At 39.0% G+C, this 16,930-nt stretch overlaps 2 protein-coding genes across 2 annotated transcripts; one reads left to right on the forward strand and one right to left on the reverse strand.

Moving 5' to 3' along the window:
• Positions 1-729: 729 nt before the first annotated feature.
• On the forward strand, positions 730-5,708 carry LOC108997461 (respiratory burst oxidase homolog protein D). Its single transcript, XM_018973767.2, has 12 exons — positions 730-1,571; positions 1,699-1,861; positions 2,063-2,111; positions 2,200-2,313; positions 2,414-2,839; positions 2,955-3,341; positions 3,459-3,554; positions 3,688-3,803; positions 3,931-4,033; positions 4,155-4,228; positions 4,476-5,035; positions 5,201-5,708. Exons 1-12 carry the CDS (start codon positions 944-946, stop codon positions 5,308-5,310), a joined length of 2,826 nt encoding a protein of 941 aa, XP_018829312.1. The 5' UTR covers positions 730-943; the 3' UTR covers positions 5,311-5,708.
• A 2,262-nt stretch (positions 5,709-7,970) lies between these two features.
• On the reverse strand, positions 7,971-15,026 carry LOC108997414. The gene is made up of 2 exons (XM_018973676.2): positions 14,530-15,026; positions 7,971-8,559 (listed from the first exon to the last, which is right to left on the reverse strand). The coding sequence occupies exons 1-2, from the start codon at positions 14,847-14,849 to the stop codon at positions 8,088-8,090; spliced, it is 792 nt and encodes a 263-aa protein (XP_018829221.1). The 5' UTR covers positions 14,850-15,026; the 3' UTR covers positions 7,971-8,087.
• Between the last annotated feature and the right edge of the window lie 1,904 nt (positions 15,027-16,930).

Below are 16,930 nucleotides of genomic sequence, written 5' to 3' on the forward strand. Positions count from 1 at the left end.
TAGAAGTAAATTTATAAATTAACATGACTTGATATGATATTATTTTATAATAAAATTAGTTTTACAATATAACGTATTATATCAAATTATACATATTAATTTATGAATTTATTTTTATAGAATCTCTTTTTAACTAAAACATTTATGTAACCTCTATTAAATGATAAATTAATTATTATTTTTGTTATAATGGATTAAACAAAAATGGCGATGTTTACTAAGTTAGTGATGTTATATCGCGTTACATAAATGAAAAAACTCGTTTAATTAGGAGGAAGGTTCTATGCGGTTAGTTTCAACAACTATCAACAACCATGCATTTGAATGCGAAATAAGATTTGGTCTCGATTGATGGGTCTTATAAAGGTCGGATCGCCGCCGGAATGAATCAAGATCAGACAGACTGTTTCATCCTTAGAAAATGATTTGTACAAAACATTTTCTATAATACTTTACACAATTATATTTTAAATAAAAAATATTTTTATAAAATATTTTATAAAAATAATGTAATTCTTTAAAAATATTTTTATTTTATAATATTATTATGCAATAATATATTATGGAATTGGATATCGTTACTCTTTGACCGTTATCCTGATCATGCCAACGTTTCTTGATTGGGAGGGGGGGGCGGGGGGTTTCTCAAGTCTGAACATCTAGATTTCCTGTTTCGTTCACGACTGTGTGTATATATATAATATTGGGTTGGCATGGGCTGATTAGTAGCGCTCCCTGTTTGAGAATATTTAGGCTAAAATGCTTTAGAATATACATCTTCTTCGATTGTCCATCAGCCATATAGTACTACTTTTCCAGTTCTCACAATCATTCAAATCTCTGACTTTTTCTGAAACCTTCCCAAGTGGTATATATATACGTCTGTTTTTTTGTGTTCGGATCATAAAGCGTTTGTTTAAGGTGAAGAATTCGCATAAAAAAAATGGGAACTGGGGACGGAAGAGGAGCTTGGGAAAGGAACTCCGACGGCATAGAGATCGTAGGGAACGAAAGGAGGAAAGCATTTAGCGGTCCTCTTGCCGGTGCAGCTCCACCACCTCATAATCAGTTTAACAGAAACAAGAGCAGGAAGAGCGCCAGGTTCAATTTGCCTCCTGAGCACAACCTAACTAGCACCAGCAATAGCGGCGCCGGCGATGTGGATGATGGCTACGTTGAGATCACTCTGGATATCCGTGACGACTCAGTGGCGGTTCACAGCGTTCAGACGGCGACGGAAGATCCGGAGCTGGCTTTGCTGGCCAAGAGGACGCTCGAGAAGAAGTCTTCTTCGTCCTTGGGATCCTCCATGCTACGGAGCACTTCGGCCCATATCCGGCAGGTCTCGCAGGAGCTCAAACGTTTTGCTTCCCTTTCCAGAAGATCGTCCGCTGCTAGACGTTTCGACCGGACCAAGTCGGCTGCTGCACATGCCTTGAAGGGCCTAAAGTTTATCGCAGCAGCCAAGAGCGGCGGAGCCGCTGGATGGCCGGCCATAGAGAAGCGATTCGACGAGCTGACGGCTTCTACCAACGGACTTCTTGCCTCTTCATTGTTCGGAGAATGCATAGGTAGTGTAATTCCCCAAATCCCAACAATCTGACTAAAGAACAACACAGACATTTAATATTCCATAGATAGAGATTGATTATGCATGTTCATTTATATTGATCTTTTCAATGTTTATATTCGTGACAGGAATGAACAAGGAGTCCAAGGAATTCGCAGGTGAGCTTTTCGGGGCACTTGCTAGGAGGCATAACATAAGTGGTGATTCAATTAACAAGCAACAGCTCAGAGGTTTCTGGGAGCAAATATCTGATGAAAGCTTCGACAGCAGGCTCCAAACTTTCTTTGACATGTACATATAAAATCTTTTTTTTTTTTTTTTTCTTTCTTTTATAATTTATTTTAAAGAATGAGTCTTCTTGCTTCGTATTACTCCGTTGTCATGATGACTTTTTCCCAATTCCTATCATTCTTTCGTACCGAAAACTTATTTACCACTTCTCATGTTGATCTATTCTAACTCGTAAGAACTAATTAATGTGTGATCATATAGGGTTGATAAAGACGCTGATGGAAGAATCACAGAAGAAGAAGTCACAGAGGTATAATATGCCGACAAACTCTGCAATAGTCAAATGATCATCATATGTAGAAGTCGAATATTAAAAATCTGAAAAATTCCCTTTCCAGATCATCAGCTTGAGTGCTTCTGCAAACAAACTCTCCAATATTCAGAAACAAGCAAAGGAATATGCAGCATTGATTATGGAAGAACTAGACCCGGAAAATGCCGGATATATCATGGTACATATTTGCATGAAAAGAGCTACTTTAATTTTAATCATATATGGGTTCCCATTTTGCAATGACTTAATCCCTGCTACTACTCGATGGCAAAAACCAGGTATACAACCTCGAAACGCTGCTATTACAAGCTCCAAACCAATCTGTCAGGATAAGTGACAGCCGAATTCTGAGTCAAATGTTAAGCCAGAAGCTGAAGCCTACAATGGAGGACAACCCACTAAGAAGATGGTACCAGAAGATGAAGTACTTCCTACTGGATAACTGGCGAAGGGTCTGGGTAATGATGCTATGGCTTGGGATCATGCTGGGTCTGTTTGCGTACAAGTTTGTGCAGTATCGAAACAAGGCTGTTTTCCAAGTGATGGGGTACTGTGTTTGCGTTGCCAAAGGTGGGGCAGAGACCCTGAAATTCAACATGGCTCTGATATTACTGCCAGTATGCCGGAACACCATTACTTGGCTCAGAAACAAAACCAAATTAGGGACCATTGTTCCGTTTGATGATAATCTCAATTTCCATAAGGTATAGTATAATGGTATGATTTACATTCACATTCTTTACAGTCATTTAATCCATCGATCTCTGGTTTCCAAATTTCTAAAGATGGCTTACGTTCTTGTTCTTATCCAAAATTCAGGTAATTGCAGTCGGAATTTCTGTCGGGGTTGGACTGCACGCCATTTCTCATTTAACATGTGATTTCCCACGACTTCTTCACGCAACAGAGGAGGAATACAAGCCTATGGAGCCATATTTTGGAGAAGAACAGCCAACTAACTACTGGTGGTTTGTGAAGGGAGTCGAAGGTTGGACTGGTATTATCATGGTGGTCTTGATGGCCATAGCTTTCACTTTAGCTACCCCTTGGTTTAGGCGAAACAGGGTCAACCTTCCCAAGCCCCTCAAGAAGTTTACTGGTTTCAATGCCTTCTGGTATTCCCACCACCTTTTTGTCATCGTCTATGCTTTCCTCATCGTCCATGGCATTAAACTCTACCTCACCAAGGAATGGTATCAGAAAACGGTTAGTGCCTGTCTTATCCTTGAAATCATGAATCTAACCGACCTTCCCCACCTCCACCCACTTTTTCTCTTTTGTCGATTGTGTTTTGACATTTTGGCTTCTATTTCTTGTTGGCAGACATGGATGTATTTGGCAGTACCTGTGTCCCTATATGCATGTGAAAGGTTAATCAGAGCTTTTAGATCCAGCATCAAGCCTGTTAAGATTATTAAGGTAATTAAATTGTGCATTTTATCCCACTCCAAAAAACCATTCTCAACTGCTCAGATCTCTCTCATTTTCATTTCTTTGTTTACTGGAGGCATGCATAAAACTGATTGGATGATTATTTTTGTTAAACTTCAAGGTTGCTGTTTATCCGGGAAATGTCTTGGCATTGCACATGTCAAAGCCCCAGGGCTTTAGATACAAGAGTGGGCAGTATATGTTTGTCAACTGTGCTGCGGTCTCTCCCTTTGAATGGTATGTAAAAATATTATACAAGTGGATGCACACTGTGGTTTGTTAGTGCCTACAAGGATTGACCAAAATCATTGTAATTATATCATTGCTTGCTGATGTGAACCAATTGATGTTGGGTTTTGAACAGGCACCCATTTTCCATTACTTCAGCACCAGCAGATGATTATCTGAGCGTTCACATTAGAACACTTGGTGATTGGACGCGACAGCTCAAAACTGTTTTCTCGGAGGTTTGTTTAATTCACACTGTTTTTGTTATTTATTTGTTTGTAATTTGCTTGCGAATCAAATTGCCTTTTCCATTTCTGCTTTAGGATTAAGATTGAACGTCCGACGTTTGTATTGGTTTAGGTTTGTCAGCCTCCAACTGCCGGGAAGAGCGGACTGCTCAGAGCTGATTTCATGCAAGGAAGTGACAACCCCAGGTAAGACGATCCATTGATATTTAGCTGTGAAAAGTATTCCGATAGAATTTTCTGATCTTTAGGAAAAAAGAAGAAAAGGTTATATATATATATACACTAAAGCGGCCACTGCTCATTGTCGACCTTTCCCACGTGGGTTCGTTGAGTTCGCACCCAGATTTAGTATATATTTTATTGCTAGTGATACCATTAATGATTGATTTAGATGATCTAATCTTGCCTTGTTTGTTTAATGGGGGAAAAACAGCTTTCCGAAAATACTGATAGACGGTCCATATGGAGCACCAGCACAAGACTACAAGAAATACGATGTGGTATTGCTGGTGGGGCTCGGGATCGGGGCCACACCCATGGTCAGCATTGTCAAGGACATCATTAGCAACATCAAAACAAAGGATGAGGAAGACAGCACAGCGGAGGGGGCTCTAGAAAGTGGGAAAGCCAATAATAATAATAATCCATCAAGCCACAACAGCAAGAACAAGAGCAACAAAGGATTCAGGACGAGGAAAGCATACTACTATTGGGTGACGAGGGAACAGGGATCTTTCGAGTGGTTCAAAGGGATAATGAACGAAGTGGCGGAGATGGACGAGAAGGGAATGATAGAACTGCACAACTACTGTACAAGTGTGTACGAAGAAGGTGATGCCAGGTCAGCATTGATAACCATGCTTCAGTCCCTGCACCACGCTAAGAATGGGGTGGACGTGGTGTCTGGGACCAGGGTCAAATCCCACTTCGCCAAGCCCAACTGGCGACAGGTCTACAAAAGGATTGCTCTCCAACACCCGGATACTCGAGTCGGTGAGTACTCACCTAACCCAGTCCACCTTCCATGGCATAGCCAGCTGCTCGCAACGTCTTTAGTACTTTACCAACCACGTGTTGACAAGCAATACTATATATATATATATATATATATATATATAAATGATGAGAGTCCTTATCTTTCTTTTGGTATTTGTGCAGGAGTATTCTACTGTGGGGCACCAGCACTAACAAAGGAATTGAAGCAACTGGCTTTGGACTTCTCTCACAAGACCTCCACCAAATTTGAATTTCACAAGGAGAATTTTTAAAAGAAGGAGAAAGAAGAAGAAGATGGTACGTAATGAAAGAAAGCTACGTGAAAGTAGTAACCATTGATGTCTTTGTTTTTGTACAGGGCTGGTCTTAATGGCCTTACTCTACAATTACAAAAATATATGCGTACGGTGGATAAGTTGAGTACGTAAGATCCACCGCCAAGGAAGGTGTAGAGTAAGATGAAGGACCAACCGCTACGACCAATAAAAATGTTGTTTCGTGTCGGGCGCCACCAGCACCTAATTCCGTATAGAGAATGTTTTTATTTTTATTTTTTTTTAACCATTTCTCGTCGATGATTTTTGACATGTATCATTATAAAAAGTAGTTTTTTTCTTTTTTTATAGGCAAGTAGGTGTATTTTTTTCAGAAGAAATAAGAAGTCATTTTAGCAAGTTTTCTAAGAAAAAAGAAAAAGGGAATTTTTCATCCATCATTATCTTGGGCTAAGGGTTAGAGTAATAATTATTAAAAATTTTATATATAGTTATTTTTATATATTCTTTTCTAATTTTATTAATGTGATTGATCTAATCATTTTTTTAATATAAAATAATTATTTTAATCAATCATATCAATAAAATATATAAAAAAATATATAAAAATGACTCTACGTAACAATAACTCATTATTAATAATTATTATACATACAATTACAATATGTTTTATTTTTTACCAAAAGGGCAAGAGAAAGAGATCAAAACTAGTTAGAAAGGAAAGTTGAATTGAATTATTTATTTAATACGAACTTGATGATCTCTTTGTGCTTGCTATAAAGAGAAGTGCCATCCAGATCTCCCACCCGTTGTGCTTTCATTGTGATATTCTGATGTAAGAAGGACACACTTTCCCAATGTGAAAGCGAGTGCCCATTTTGTCCAAAATGATAACTCACCTAATTTTTATTATTATTCTAATATATTCATATTCTCGTGTGAAAGAAAGATGAATCGATGACGAATTGCGTAATTGAATCAAAAAGGATAAAGCTCCAAAAACAAATTAATAATCATGGATGTCAAATCTTTCTTCTATGGTTCGGTTTACCTCTGGCCAAGATGTGTCAAATCTTCTTTGGTACTTTATTCGAGAAGTGATAGATTTATAAAGATATATAATATAAATAAATTTATAAATTAATATAATACGTTAATAATAATATGATAAATTATATTAAATTAAATGTATTTTTAAAAAATATAAAATATAAAATATACACATACACATAAGTTCATTGTTTCATTCTCCACTACCCTCTCTCTTTTTAACCACAATTGATTCAGTGCGATATCTTTTATCAAATCCAAGTCACGCTGTATATTATTTGTGTTCAAGCCTTACAATAATTACTATAAGTAATTATTATTTGATGGGAATGTTGGCCATCATTTTGAGGGTAAATATAAGGAGAAATTCGATGGTAAAGCCGTAAAGGCAGACCGGACTCATCCAACCCTCTTTTATCTAGAAGGAAATGGACCAAATATTTATGACCCCAAAAGGATCACTAAGGTGGTCAGTGGCCACCAGTCGACAATTGAATTTGAAACCCATAAAACTAATTAAATAAAAAGTAAGTGAGGGGACAATTACCTACATTACATTTGATTTTTGTTTGATACGCAGTTGTCAACTTGCGATATGGATACGTGAATCCAACAGGAAAATATATGTAGAAAAATGTTAGTCTCATTTTCTTGCTTTGTTAGAGAGACGGGGAAAACAAGTACAAGGCTTCGTTTTCTTGCTCTAGATCCGGAAAATATTGTCCTTGACGCGTTGGACATCTCCTTTTGCCCTGTTTGAAGGCAAAGAGGTTGAAGCCAATTCATACACTCTTTGGGATTGCGGCTTTTCGAGGTCCTTTTGGAATTAAGTTAGGCATACTCATGTCAAAGATGCTGGATTAATTGAATCCGTCGTCATAATGTAGAGAAGGGCAAAGAGGGTTTGAGGCTTTCAAACTATTGACAACTTTGCCTTGGAATGAGATAGTTGAAACAGAAACTTGAAGCAAGTTAACAGAATATTACACTTTGATCTAGAAGAGTAGATGTGACACCAAATTTTGAAAGTATTGTGTTAACTCCCATGTTCTCAATTCACAATGTCGTAAATGGTCTTTTTGGGGTCGTAAATGGTCTTTTTGGGGTGTTGAGGAATAATCACACATTGCCTATAGACAAGGTCTTGGGTATGTTTATAAAAAATGAATAATCCTTTCTTGTAAATTCGGTTTTATGAGATGAGTTAGGGCTATGAATTTCTTCATGATATTAGAGCCAGGTTCAGAACGAATGGACGCCCACACTACTTATCCAGTGACAAGGACCAGAAAAAATATTGGTCTGCACGTATGGGAGGGTGTTGAGGAATAATTTCACATTGCCTTTGAACAAGGTCTTGGACATGTTTATAAGGAATGAGCAATCCTCTCTTGTAGAACCGATTTCATGAGATGAGTTAAGCCTAAGAATTTCTTCATGGGGTACATAGCATAGATGTGATCACTGGTTCCCAAAATTGTGACAAATGGTATTAAACCAAACCTATTAATGGCATGTAATTCTGGGAGTTGCATAAAGACCGACTGTATCAAGAATGTCAGGGACTATGTTAAAAGCACATCATCCAAGAAATCAGACATTGCAGATAGCAACACAACGCATCTCAAAGGGCAAATCATAAGTTGATGGAACAAAAGAAAGATAATTGAATAACAACTCAGGTTTAACAAAACTGTTATGATTCTTTTACAGGCACTTGCTTCCTAAGTTCCTTGTGTATTAGACAAGGTTTGAGATGAGTCAGCATCGTTTTTATGGTCAAGAACATGCTCATTGGGGGAGACTTCGGCCACTGAGATATCTGTAGAGTACTTTTTGATTCTCAAGGAAATAACAAAGCTTGATAGAATCCCAACTGCAGGGAAAAGGTACGACCAAACCTGAGATTTCTGTGAACCAGATGATGAAGCAACAGCAGCACCAGCAAGGCTGCCAAGGGATGTGTTCTGCAAGATCATTGGCAGGCATCCGATAACTGTCGGCAGCAGAAAATCCAAAACAAACCCAACTTTAGTAGCAGCTAGGGCATAATTTATGACATAGGAGGGTATGGGTGAGAAGCGGGCAAGCAGGACAAATCTCCAACCATCACGCTCAACTCCTCTGGAAAGGATATGGAAGTATTTGTTTCTCTGGGCCCACTCCATTGCTGAACTTGACCTCCTGAACACTAATCTGAAATGACCCACGTTATCATTATAGCTTTTAAAGAATTTAATGAGAACTTTGTGCGCGCACATATATGAGAGGGGGGGTGGCATTGTGCAATTTTATAAAGAAACTTGATATATAGGAGACTGGAGAAGTGGAGATGCACCATACGGAACTAGTGCATTAGGGGCAGTCATAAACAGTTTTTGTATCAAACCAGCAAAATAGCATAAATTAAATCCAATCACATTAGTCAGCCACAAAACTTCGATGCATCATGAAGATCTTAAGAGATGTCAAACCTCCCCCACATTTGCCCGTGGAATTCCCAAGAAAGGACTACACTTTTGAGGATGTAGTCGGTAGCAGATGACCTCTAAACTATGATAGTTCACCTTTAATCATGTAGCATCCTTATAAAACTCTCTTTATACTCTAGCTTAATGTAAGTCTATAACCCACCTCATCCTGCGCCGCCCACGCCCCCCACCCCCAAAATAAAAAAATGTTGTTAACTCTCATCTTAACATTCTCACTTCAAACATATCCATTTTTTACTTTTCTCAATCTTTCTAGCAATTCATCCCTCTTGACATTCTCACTTCCAACATTTCATTGTTCAAACATGCTATATCTCAATTCCCAACACACCATGACACAAATCATGTTGCTCTCTTTCAATTCTAGCTTAATGCGAGTCCCTACACCCCAAAAAAAAAAAAGAGGTATTTTTTGCTTCCAAATGATTCAATCAAATATGAAACACAGTCACTTTTAAATATTCCCTCTCACTTTGGAGGGAGACATCCCTTAGATATAGGTCTTCCAATTCATCCTATTCAAGTGTAAGGGACAGCTGATCCTTAGTTGGCGGCTTTGGTGGAAGCTAAATAGTATGAATCCCTTTCTCCGCCTTCAAGCTATAAATAATGGAATGCGGGAGCTTATTCAATCAGGGAAGGAACCTAATTAGTAAATAAAGTAACGAGAACAAACCAACTCAGTAGGGAAGACCGTTTAGATGCAGAAGAAGCAAGGAACAACAAGAAAAAGAAATGCAATAACTAAATGATGATGAGCAATATCAGATAGCCATAAACTTTTTTTTCAATTTCACCTTTAATCAAATGTCTTAAATTTGTGTTCTCTCAATCTATAGGACGGCTGCTAACAGGTAGGCTGTTCCTATACACCTAGGGTGGACTTCTATCCTATAGAGGTACTCAAATTCGATCACTGATCCAATTTGAGTACCTCTACAAGATAGACCTCAACAGAAAACTGAAGAGGAATGGCAGCAAGTGATTGAGTTCAGTAGCTCCTCATATAAAATTATTGACTCTAGAGATATAGTAATATGGAGAAGACAAAATTGTTTCAAGCACCGACAAAACCAGAAGTGCCCCTTGTTTCAAAGAGAGGAGGACAGATTATTCACATTTCATTTGATGGTCAGAGGCAAATTGAAAGCTAAGAAGTGGTAATTCTATGGATTCCCTGGGGAAAATAGAGATGTCTCCTATGTTACCCAATGAAAAAATCATTGAAAATGCTTTGCGAACCTTAATTTTGTATCCCTTTAGTAAAACTAAAAGACGACAGTACACTGTCGTGCACCTACATTAAAAGACAGGTTCTACCAAAGGAGGAGTGTAACAAATGAATCAAAATAACCAATTCAGAACCTAAACAAGCATTGGTCATCAGGGAGGTGAAATGTTGCATGTTCTCTCAAATGCAGAATATATGACTTACATGCTTGTTCTTATATTAATCATACATTAAACACTCGCTCATAGTTGATTTAAGGCTTATTGAGGGGGTCTTCATGAGGGACGGAGATATTTTAAGTTCGAGAACATGTGATTGAAGGTGGATGGGTTCTTAGAGAAAGTCAGCTCGTGGTGGGTCTCATATCAGCTCACGGGCACTCCTAGTTTTGTTTTAGCTGGGAAGCTTAAAGTTTTGAAGAATGATCTAAGAAAATGGAATTTGGAAGTCTTTGGGAACATCAATGACCAGCGGGACAAACTCTTTATGCAGCTGTAGCTACTTGATGAAAAAGAGGCGGAAAGGGCTCTATTGGCTAATGATAGGGCAAGGAAAATGACTGTAGTTGCTGAGCTGGAAAAAATACTCTTATGGAGGAAATCTCATGGAGGCAAAGATCACAGGCCCTTTGGTTGAAGGTAGGGGATAGGAGTACAAAGTTTTTTCATAGAGTTGCAAACTCTCATCAAAGAAACAACCCCATAGAGGTCCTTCATGCGGAGGGCAGGGTTTTATTGGGCAAAGATGCCATTAAGGATCATATTGTCCACTTTTATGATAAGCTTTTGATAGAGCAGTACCTTTGGAGGTCCAAGATAGATGGTCTAGTTTTTGCTTATATTGACCACACAAGCGCCACTTGGTTGGAGAGGCCTTTCGAAGAAGGCGAGGTGCTTGGCGTGCTAAAAGGTATGGACAAAGATAAAGTACCGGGTCTAGATGGCTTTCCAATGACTTTTTTTCACGCTTGTTGGGACTTTGTCAAGGAGGATCTAATGAAGGTTTTATTGAATTTCACTCTTTTATGAAATTCGAGAAGAGCCTTAATGTCTCTTTATCGCTCTTATTCCCAAGAGGGCGAGGTCGGTGGAAGTGAATGATTTCCATCCCATAAGCTTGGTGAGTGGGGTTTATAGGATCATCTCTAAAGTTCTAGCGAAGCGGTTAAGCGAAGTCATGGAGAAGATCATCTTGAAGTCCCAAAATGCTTTTGTGAAAGGAAGACAAATACTAGACTCGGTCCTCATTGCTAACGAATGCCTGGAGAGTAGAGTCAGAGCCGGCATTCCGGGTATATTGTGTATATTGGATGTGGAAAATGCATTTGATCATGTGAACTGGGATTTCTTGTTATATATACTTGCTAGGTACGACTTTGGGGAAAGATGATGTCAATGGATAAAGCATTTTATTACAACCATCAAATTCTCTATCTTGGTCAATGGCACTCCCGAAGGCTTCTTCAACAGTTCTCGGGTCTTGAGACAAGGGGATCCACCATCCCCACTCTTATTTATTCTAGTCATGGATGTGCTGAGTAGAATGCTAGAAGGGGTGGTGGATAGGTGTTTCATCTAGGATTTCTCGGTGGGTGGTTCCTCACATGGAAACTTGACAGTATCCCATGTTCTTTTCACCGATGATACGTTGACTTTTAGTGACCTGGATTAGATTCGCTCCCTAAGAGCACTTTTACTTTACTTTGAAGTTGTATATGGCCTTAAGGTGAATTTATCAAAGCTGGAAGTAGTTCTTGTTGGCTCAGTCAATGACTTAAGTGAAGTGGCTACCATCTTGGGCTACAAGGTCTCATCCTTGCCTATGAAGTACCTTGGACTCCCTTTGGGGGCCCCTCATAAATCAAGGTAATGTGGGAAGAGATTGTTGAGAAAATTGAAGTCAAATTGGCAGGTTGGAAGAGAATTTACTTGTCTAAGGGCGGGAGAATCACACTTATTAAGAGTACGTTATCTAATCTCCCAACATACTTCCTTTTGTTTATTTCATGTGCCTACAAGGGTGGCGAATGGACTGAAGAATATTTTCCATGATTTCATATGGGGAGGGATAGAGGGTGCAGAAAAATTCCATTTGATTAAATGGGATAAAGTATGCACCCCTTTGTCTTGCGGTGGGGTTGGGCCTAAGAAAATTGAGAACCTTCAACAAGGCACTTCTTGGAAAATAGTTATGGCGTTATCATCAGGAGGGAGACGCTCTTTGGAGGAATATTCTAGATGTCAAATATGGGAGCGTTTGGAGAGGTTGGTGTTTTAAGGAAGTAAGAGGGGCTTATGGCGTGGGAGTTTGGAAACTTATCCGGAATGGTTGGGACGATTTTCTTGGTAACTGCAGGTTTGGGGTGGGAAGGGGCACATGAATCAAGTTTTGGCACAATATTTGGTGTGGGGATATTGCTTTGAAAAACGCTTTCCCCTCTCTTTATAGGATTGTGTCTGATAATATGTGCAATACTGCTGATTCCATTCATTGGTCGGTGAGATTCACTAGAGCTGTCCAGGATTGGGAGGTGGGAGACATCACTGCTTTCTACAGCGTGTTACATGCGCTGAAACAAAGGGCAGGAGGGGAGGACAGATTACTCTGGACATGCACAAGGAACAAGAAATTTTCAGTTCGTTCACACTACAAGGCCTTGACGACTCACACCTTCAATGCCTTCCCTTGGAAGAACATTTGGAGCAATGTCCCCCTCAAGGGTGCTTTCTTTGGTTGGTTGGCATCCCGTGGTAAAATACTAACTATAGACAAGTTAAGAAAGCGTGGACTCTACATAATGGATTCGTGCTTTTTGTGCAAACACAACAGTGAATCAACGGATCACCTTTTTCTTCATTGTGAAGTAGTTAAGGTATTATGGGATGAAATCCTCTCTAGGCTTGGTATCGCATGGGCTATGCCTAGGAGGGTGATAGATTTATTGTCTTGTTGGCAACGGATTAGGGGCAATCCCAAATCGCAGATGTATGGAAGATGGTGCCTTTATGTTTAATGTGGTGCAAATGGAACGAAAGAAATGGCCGCTGTTTCGAGAATTAGGAATGCTCTCCGGATGGTTTTAGGGCTTTTTTCTTTCATACATTGTTGCTTTGGGCCTCTTCTATTGTATTGAATGGAACGAGTCTTAATGACTTTTACGCTACTCTCTGTAGCATGTAGTTTTGTAATCAGGCTCTTTCTTGTATACTTCATGTGTACTCGGGCTTTGCCTATTTACGAGGATCAATAAAACCCCTTTTACCTATCAAAAAAAAAAAAATTAAGGCTTCTACAGCCACTTAATCAATGCGGTTAGGTGTGAAGATGTTGCAAATAAGAACTTGAGAATTTAATCAAGGAAGAACTTCTAGATTAATATTGTCTAAATAGGGTAACTTGAAAAGGAGCAGCTTTTTAAGAGTACGCCAGAGCTGAGTTGGAACTCAAAGTCTCCTCACACATAGGGGACAGGAGTTACATTGGCATCTTGCAATAGCTGAACAGAATGCTGACCAACTACCAAATCTAAGAGAGGGTACTGAAAGTAACACAGACATATGCAACTGAATGATACAAACGGACAAGTAGTACGGAATCATTTCCATACACAGAACGGAAGGTGTTATATTGTCAACCATTTAGATTGAAACACATGTTATAAAGAGAAGCAAAGGTGGAAGCCTATGTGGAAACCTCGTGTAACCAACTGTGCTGAGGTGGAACAGAGGAGGCACAGGAAGACAGTTGCTTCCTTTCATCAGAGATGTGTAATCTATAAAAGGGAGAGAGAGTTGCATTCTGTAAGTGGGTGATAGAGAGAAAAATACAGGAGAGTTGAGAGAGCAAGAACGTGTAAAATTCCTTCAAGATTATGTGAGGTATTGAAGGGAGTGAACTTGAAATCTCAAGGCTGTGTTTTGATCATCAATAAAGAAAGCTCATGACTGTTCCTGCCGTGGATGTAGATTATTAGGACCGAACCACGTAAAATCTCATTGTCTTGATTATCTGTTTCTCTACTTGTTTAGATTTCTGAGAACGTGACTTTGACACTAATAGGCGAACAACGATATCATATTTTTATGTCCAGGTCTGATCCTTGAGCAAGTTTTATTTATTAGCAACGGGGAACCCCATCCAAAGCCTTTTTCTGTTCAAAACCAGAAAGTAAATAGGGAGAACACATTAAAAGAAGAAGGGAGATTTGCACTTCGCTCAAAAACCAACTCCCAGTTGATTCAGCCAAGAGTCAACTTTTTTTTTTATCGGCAAACAAATTTTTATGATCATAAGAATAGGCAAACTTTGACATGGGCAAGTGCTCCATGAACCTTAAATTGATCCCCTGAGCTTAATCGTAATATGAATTCAAAGCTAAACAGCGACAGTAGTGAGAATAAACAACACTATCAAATTATCCAAGAAATGAAATGAAAGACTGACCTGCCGATCCCGAAGGAGAGAGAAGCGCCCAGCACCTTTGCGGAGAAGACGCAGAGAACAGCTGGGAAGAACCCGAAGATGAGAGAGGCAGCGGCCTCGAAGAAGACGGCATAGGGCAAGCAGAGCGCCAGGGTAAGGGTGTGGAGCCCAACGTAAGCAGGGATGGCCCACACCCCCAATCGATCCGACCAATCGCGCAACACCTTCATCGCCCCGTCTTTGTCCCACTCGTACCGCTTACTCAGCTCTCTCACAATCCCCACAACCGCCACAAGCGCCGCTACTTTCCACCATCTCCTGCTACTTCCACCGCCAGCCATTCTTCCTCTTTCTTTCCCCTTCCCCAAAATTTCGATCAAGTATTAACAAAAGGCTCGAATGCGGAGAGACGGAGCCATCCCTTGAACTCAGGGGAGGGACTCGGACTCGGCGTGCCGTTGTTTGGGCTGTTATTTTTGTGGCCTTTTCTGCGAGGGTCCGCTTCTATCATGTAGGGCTGATCTTGCCCTTTATCATCCACTTGTGATTTCCAAAACAATTGGACCCAAAAATAAATTTTGAAAGAGTGTACCGTTGCACTTTATTTTTAAGAGAAATTATATTTTTATGTTAGAATTTGTCATTTAAAAAAAATTTAATTGTATCATTTATAGGCACGATTATTAATATTATACAGTTCAAATAGTTATATATATATAATATCACTTTAATATATATAATCACTTAAAATTTGTCCTATCATAAACTTGTTTGGAAATAACAAAACATACAATGAATAACAATGTTGCTTTATCTTAAACTAAATCATTTTTTATCCAATTTTTTTTTGACTTAAAATGTAGGTTTATATAATATAGGAAAAATACTAGAGATACAAAGAGATCACACAAGTTGACATGACATACAATCAGCGTGCTACACCAATTAATTTTTGTTTTCTTTCACTACCCCCAGCCAAGAGAGAGAGAGAGATCATATACTTGTCAATGAGGGGCGACAATGACGACATTCCGATATCAATGACAAGATGAGGAATATGAGTGGGCGAGGTGAGAGGTGCAGCAGCACGGGGCCCAAGGGTTTGGGAAAGGGAATGTGAAGGAAAGGAGGGGCACAAGGGAGGGGGGAGGAAAATGAGAAAATAAAAAAGACTAGTGTGGCACATTAGCATTGTGTCACGTCAATTTTGAGATCCCTTTATATCTTTAGCAGCTCTCATAATATAATAACTGAGAATATATCATATGATATGTGTGCATAAAATAATAAAATTTCAGATGAATAACAGGATTTGTAGTTAAAAGAATAATGACATCAATACTAATTTAGAAAGTTTAGACCAATTGTCTCTATCGATTTTGCCAACAAACAAGCTTGAATCCCACGTTTTGTGTTTATTAGGCCATCTATTCACTCATAAGAAAAATGATATTCAGCATCTCATTAGACAACTATTTCTGACAATTATGAACTAAAGCTATTTTTTTTTTAATTGTTTGTCAAATAATATTGGAAGAAAAAAATTATAAAAAAAATAAAATGAGGGCTACTAGAGCCACACTAGAATTCCACAAAAAAATTCCACCACTCCTAATTCTTAGACCCATCTGATATATTTGCTTCGTGAATGGTGGCTCCACAATTAATAATACCTTTGATATTATTGATTGGGGATCCATGGACCAAAAAAAAAAAAAAAAAAGACCGCTTGGCTTGTTTGGATTCGCAAGTCATCTCAACTCAAGTCAACTTATCTCACTACTATTCAGCAACTTTAACTCATAAATCTCACTACTATTCACAACTCATCTCATTACTATTCACAATCCATCTCAACTCATCTCAAGTAATCTCAACTCATCTCAAGTCATCTTCGAATCCAAACATCTCCGGATAACCAAATAACGGATCAAAGAATCCAGAAAACATCAACCTTTAGACCTTTCTAAATTACTGAGAAATGCAAATTAATATGGAACTTGGCAGCGGACCAGCGATGGTGGTGCGAGATGGTACAGCTTCGATGGGTTTGGAGGTTTGGGAATGCAGGGAGACGCAGGGGCAGGCACAGGGGGCTCTGTTGGGAACAGAGGAGAGACATGAGGCTGGGGGAGAAATTGAAAAAACAAATATGTTTGTGGAAATTCTTTGTAGAACTCATTTGTGTCCAGTAGTTTTCTAAAAAAATTGATAACTTATTGATGGTTATCAAAGGGGGTGAAAATTTGATAATTGGCAATAATATATATATAAAAAAAAAAGAAAAAAAGAAAAGAAAGAAGACTCGTGCCCAAATTGGATTTTCAACGCCGACAGTTGTTCTGATGAGTAGCGCCACCACCATATTTCCTACTAGAGCTAAGCACGTGCGTTCCCCAGTCAAGGATTGGATAGAGACTCT

This window comes from Juglans regia, chromosome 13, assembly GCF_001411555.2.
Source record: "Juglans regia cultivar Chandler chromosome 13, Walnut 2.0, whole genome shotgun sequence".
NCBI lineage: Eukaryota > Viridiplantae > Streptophyta > Magnoliopsida > Fagales > Juglandaceae > Juglans > Juglans regia.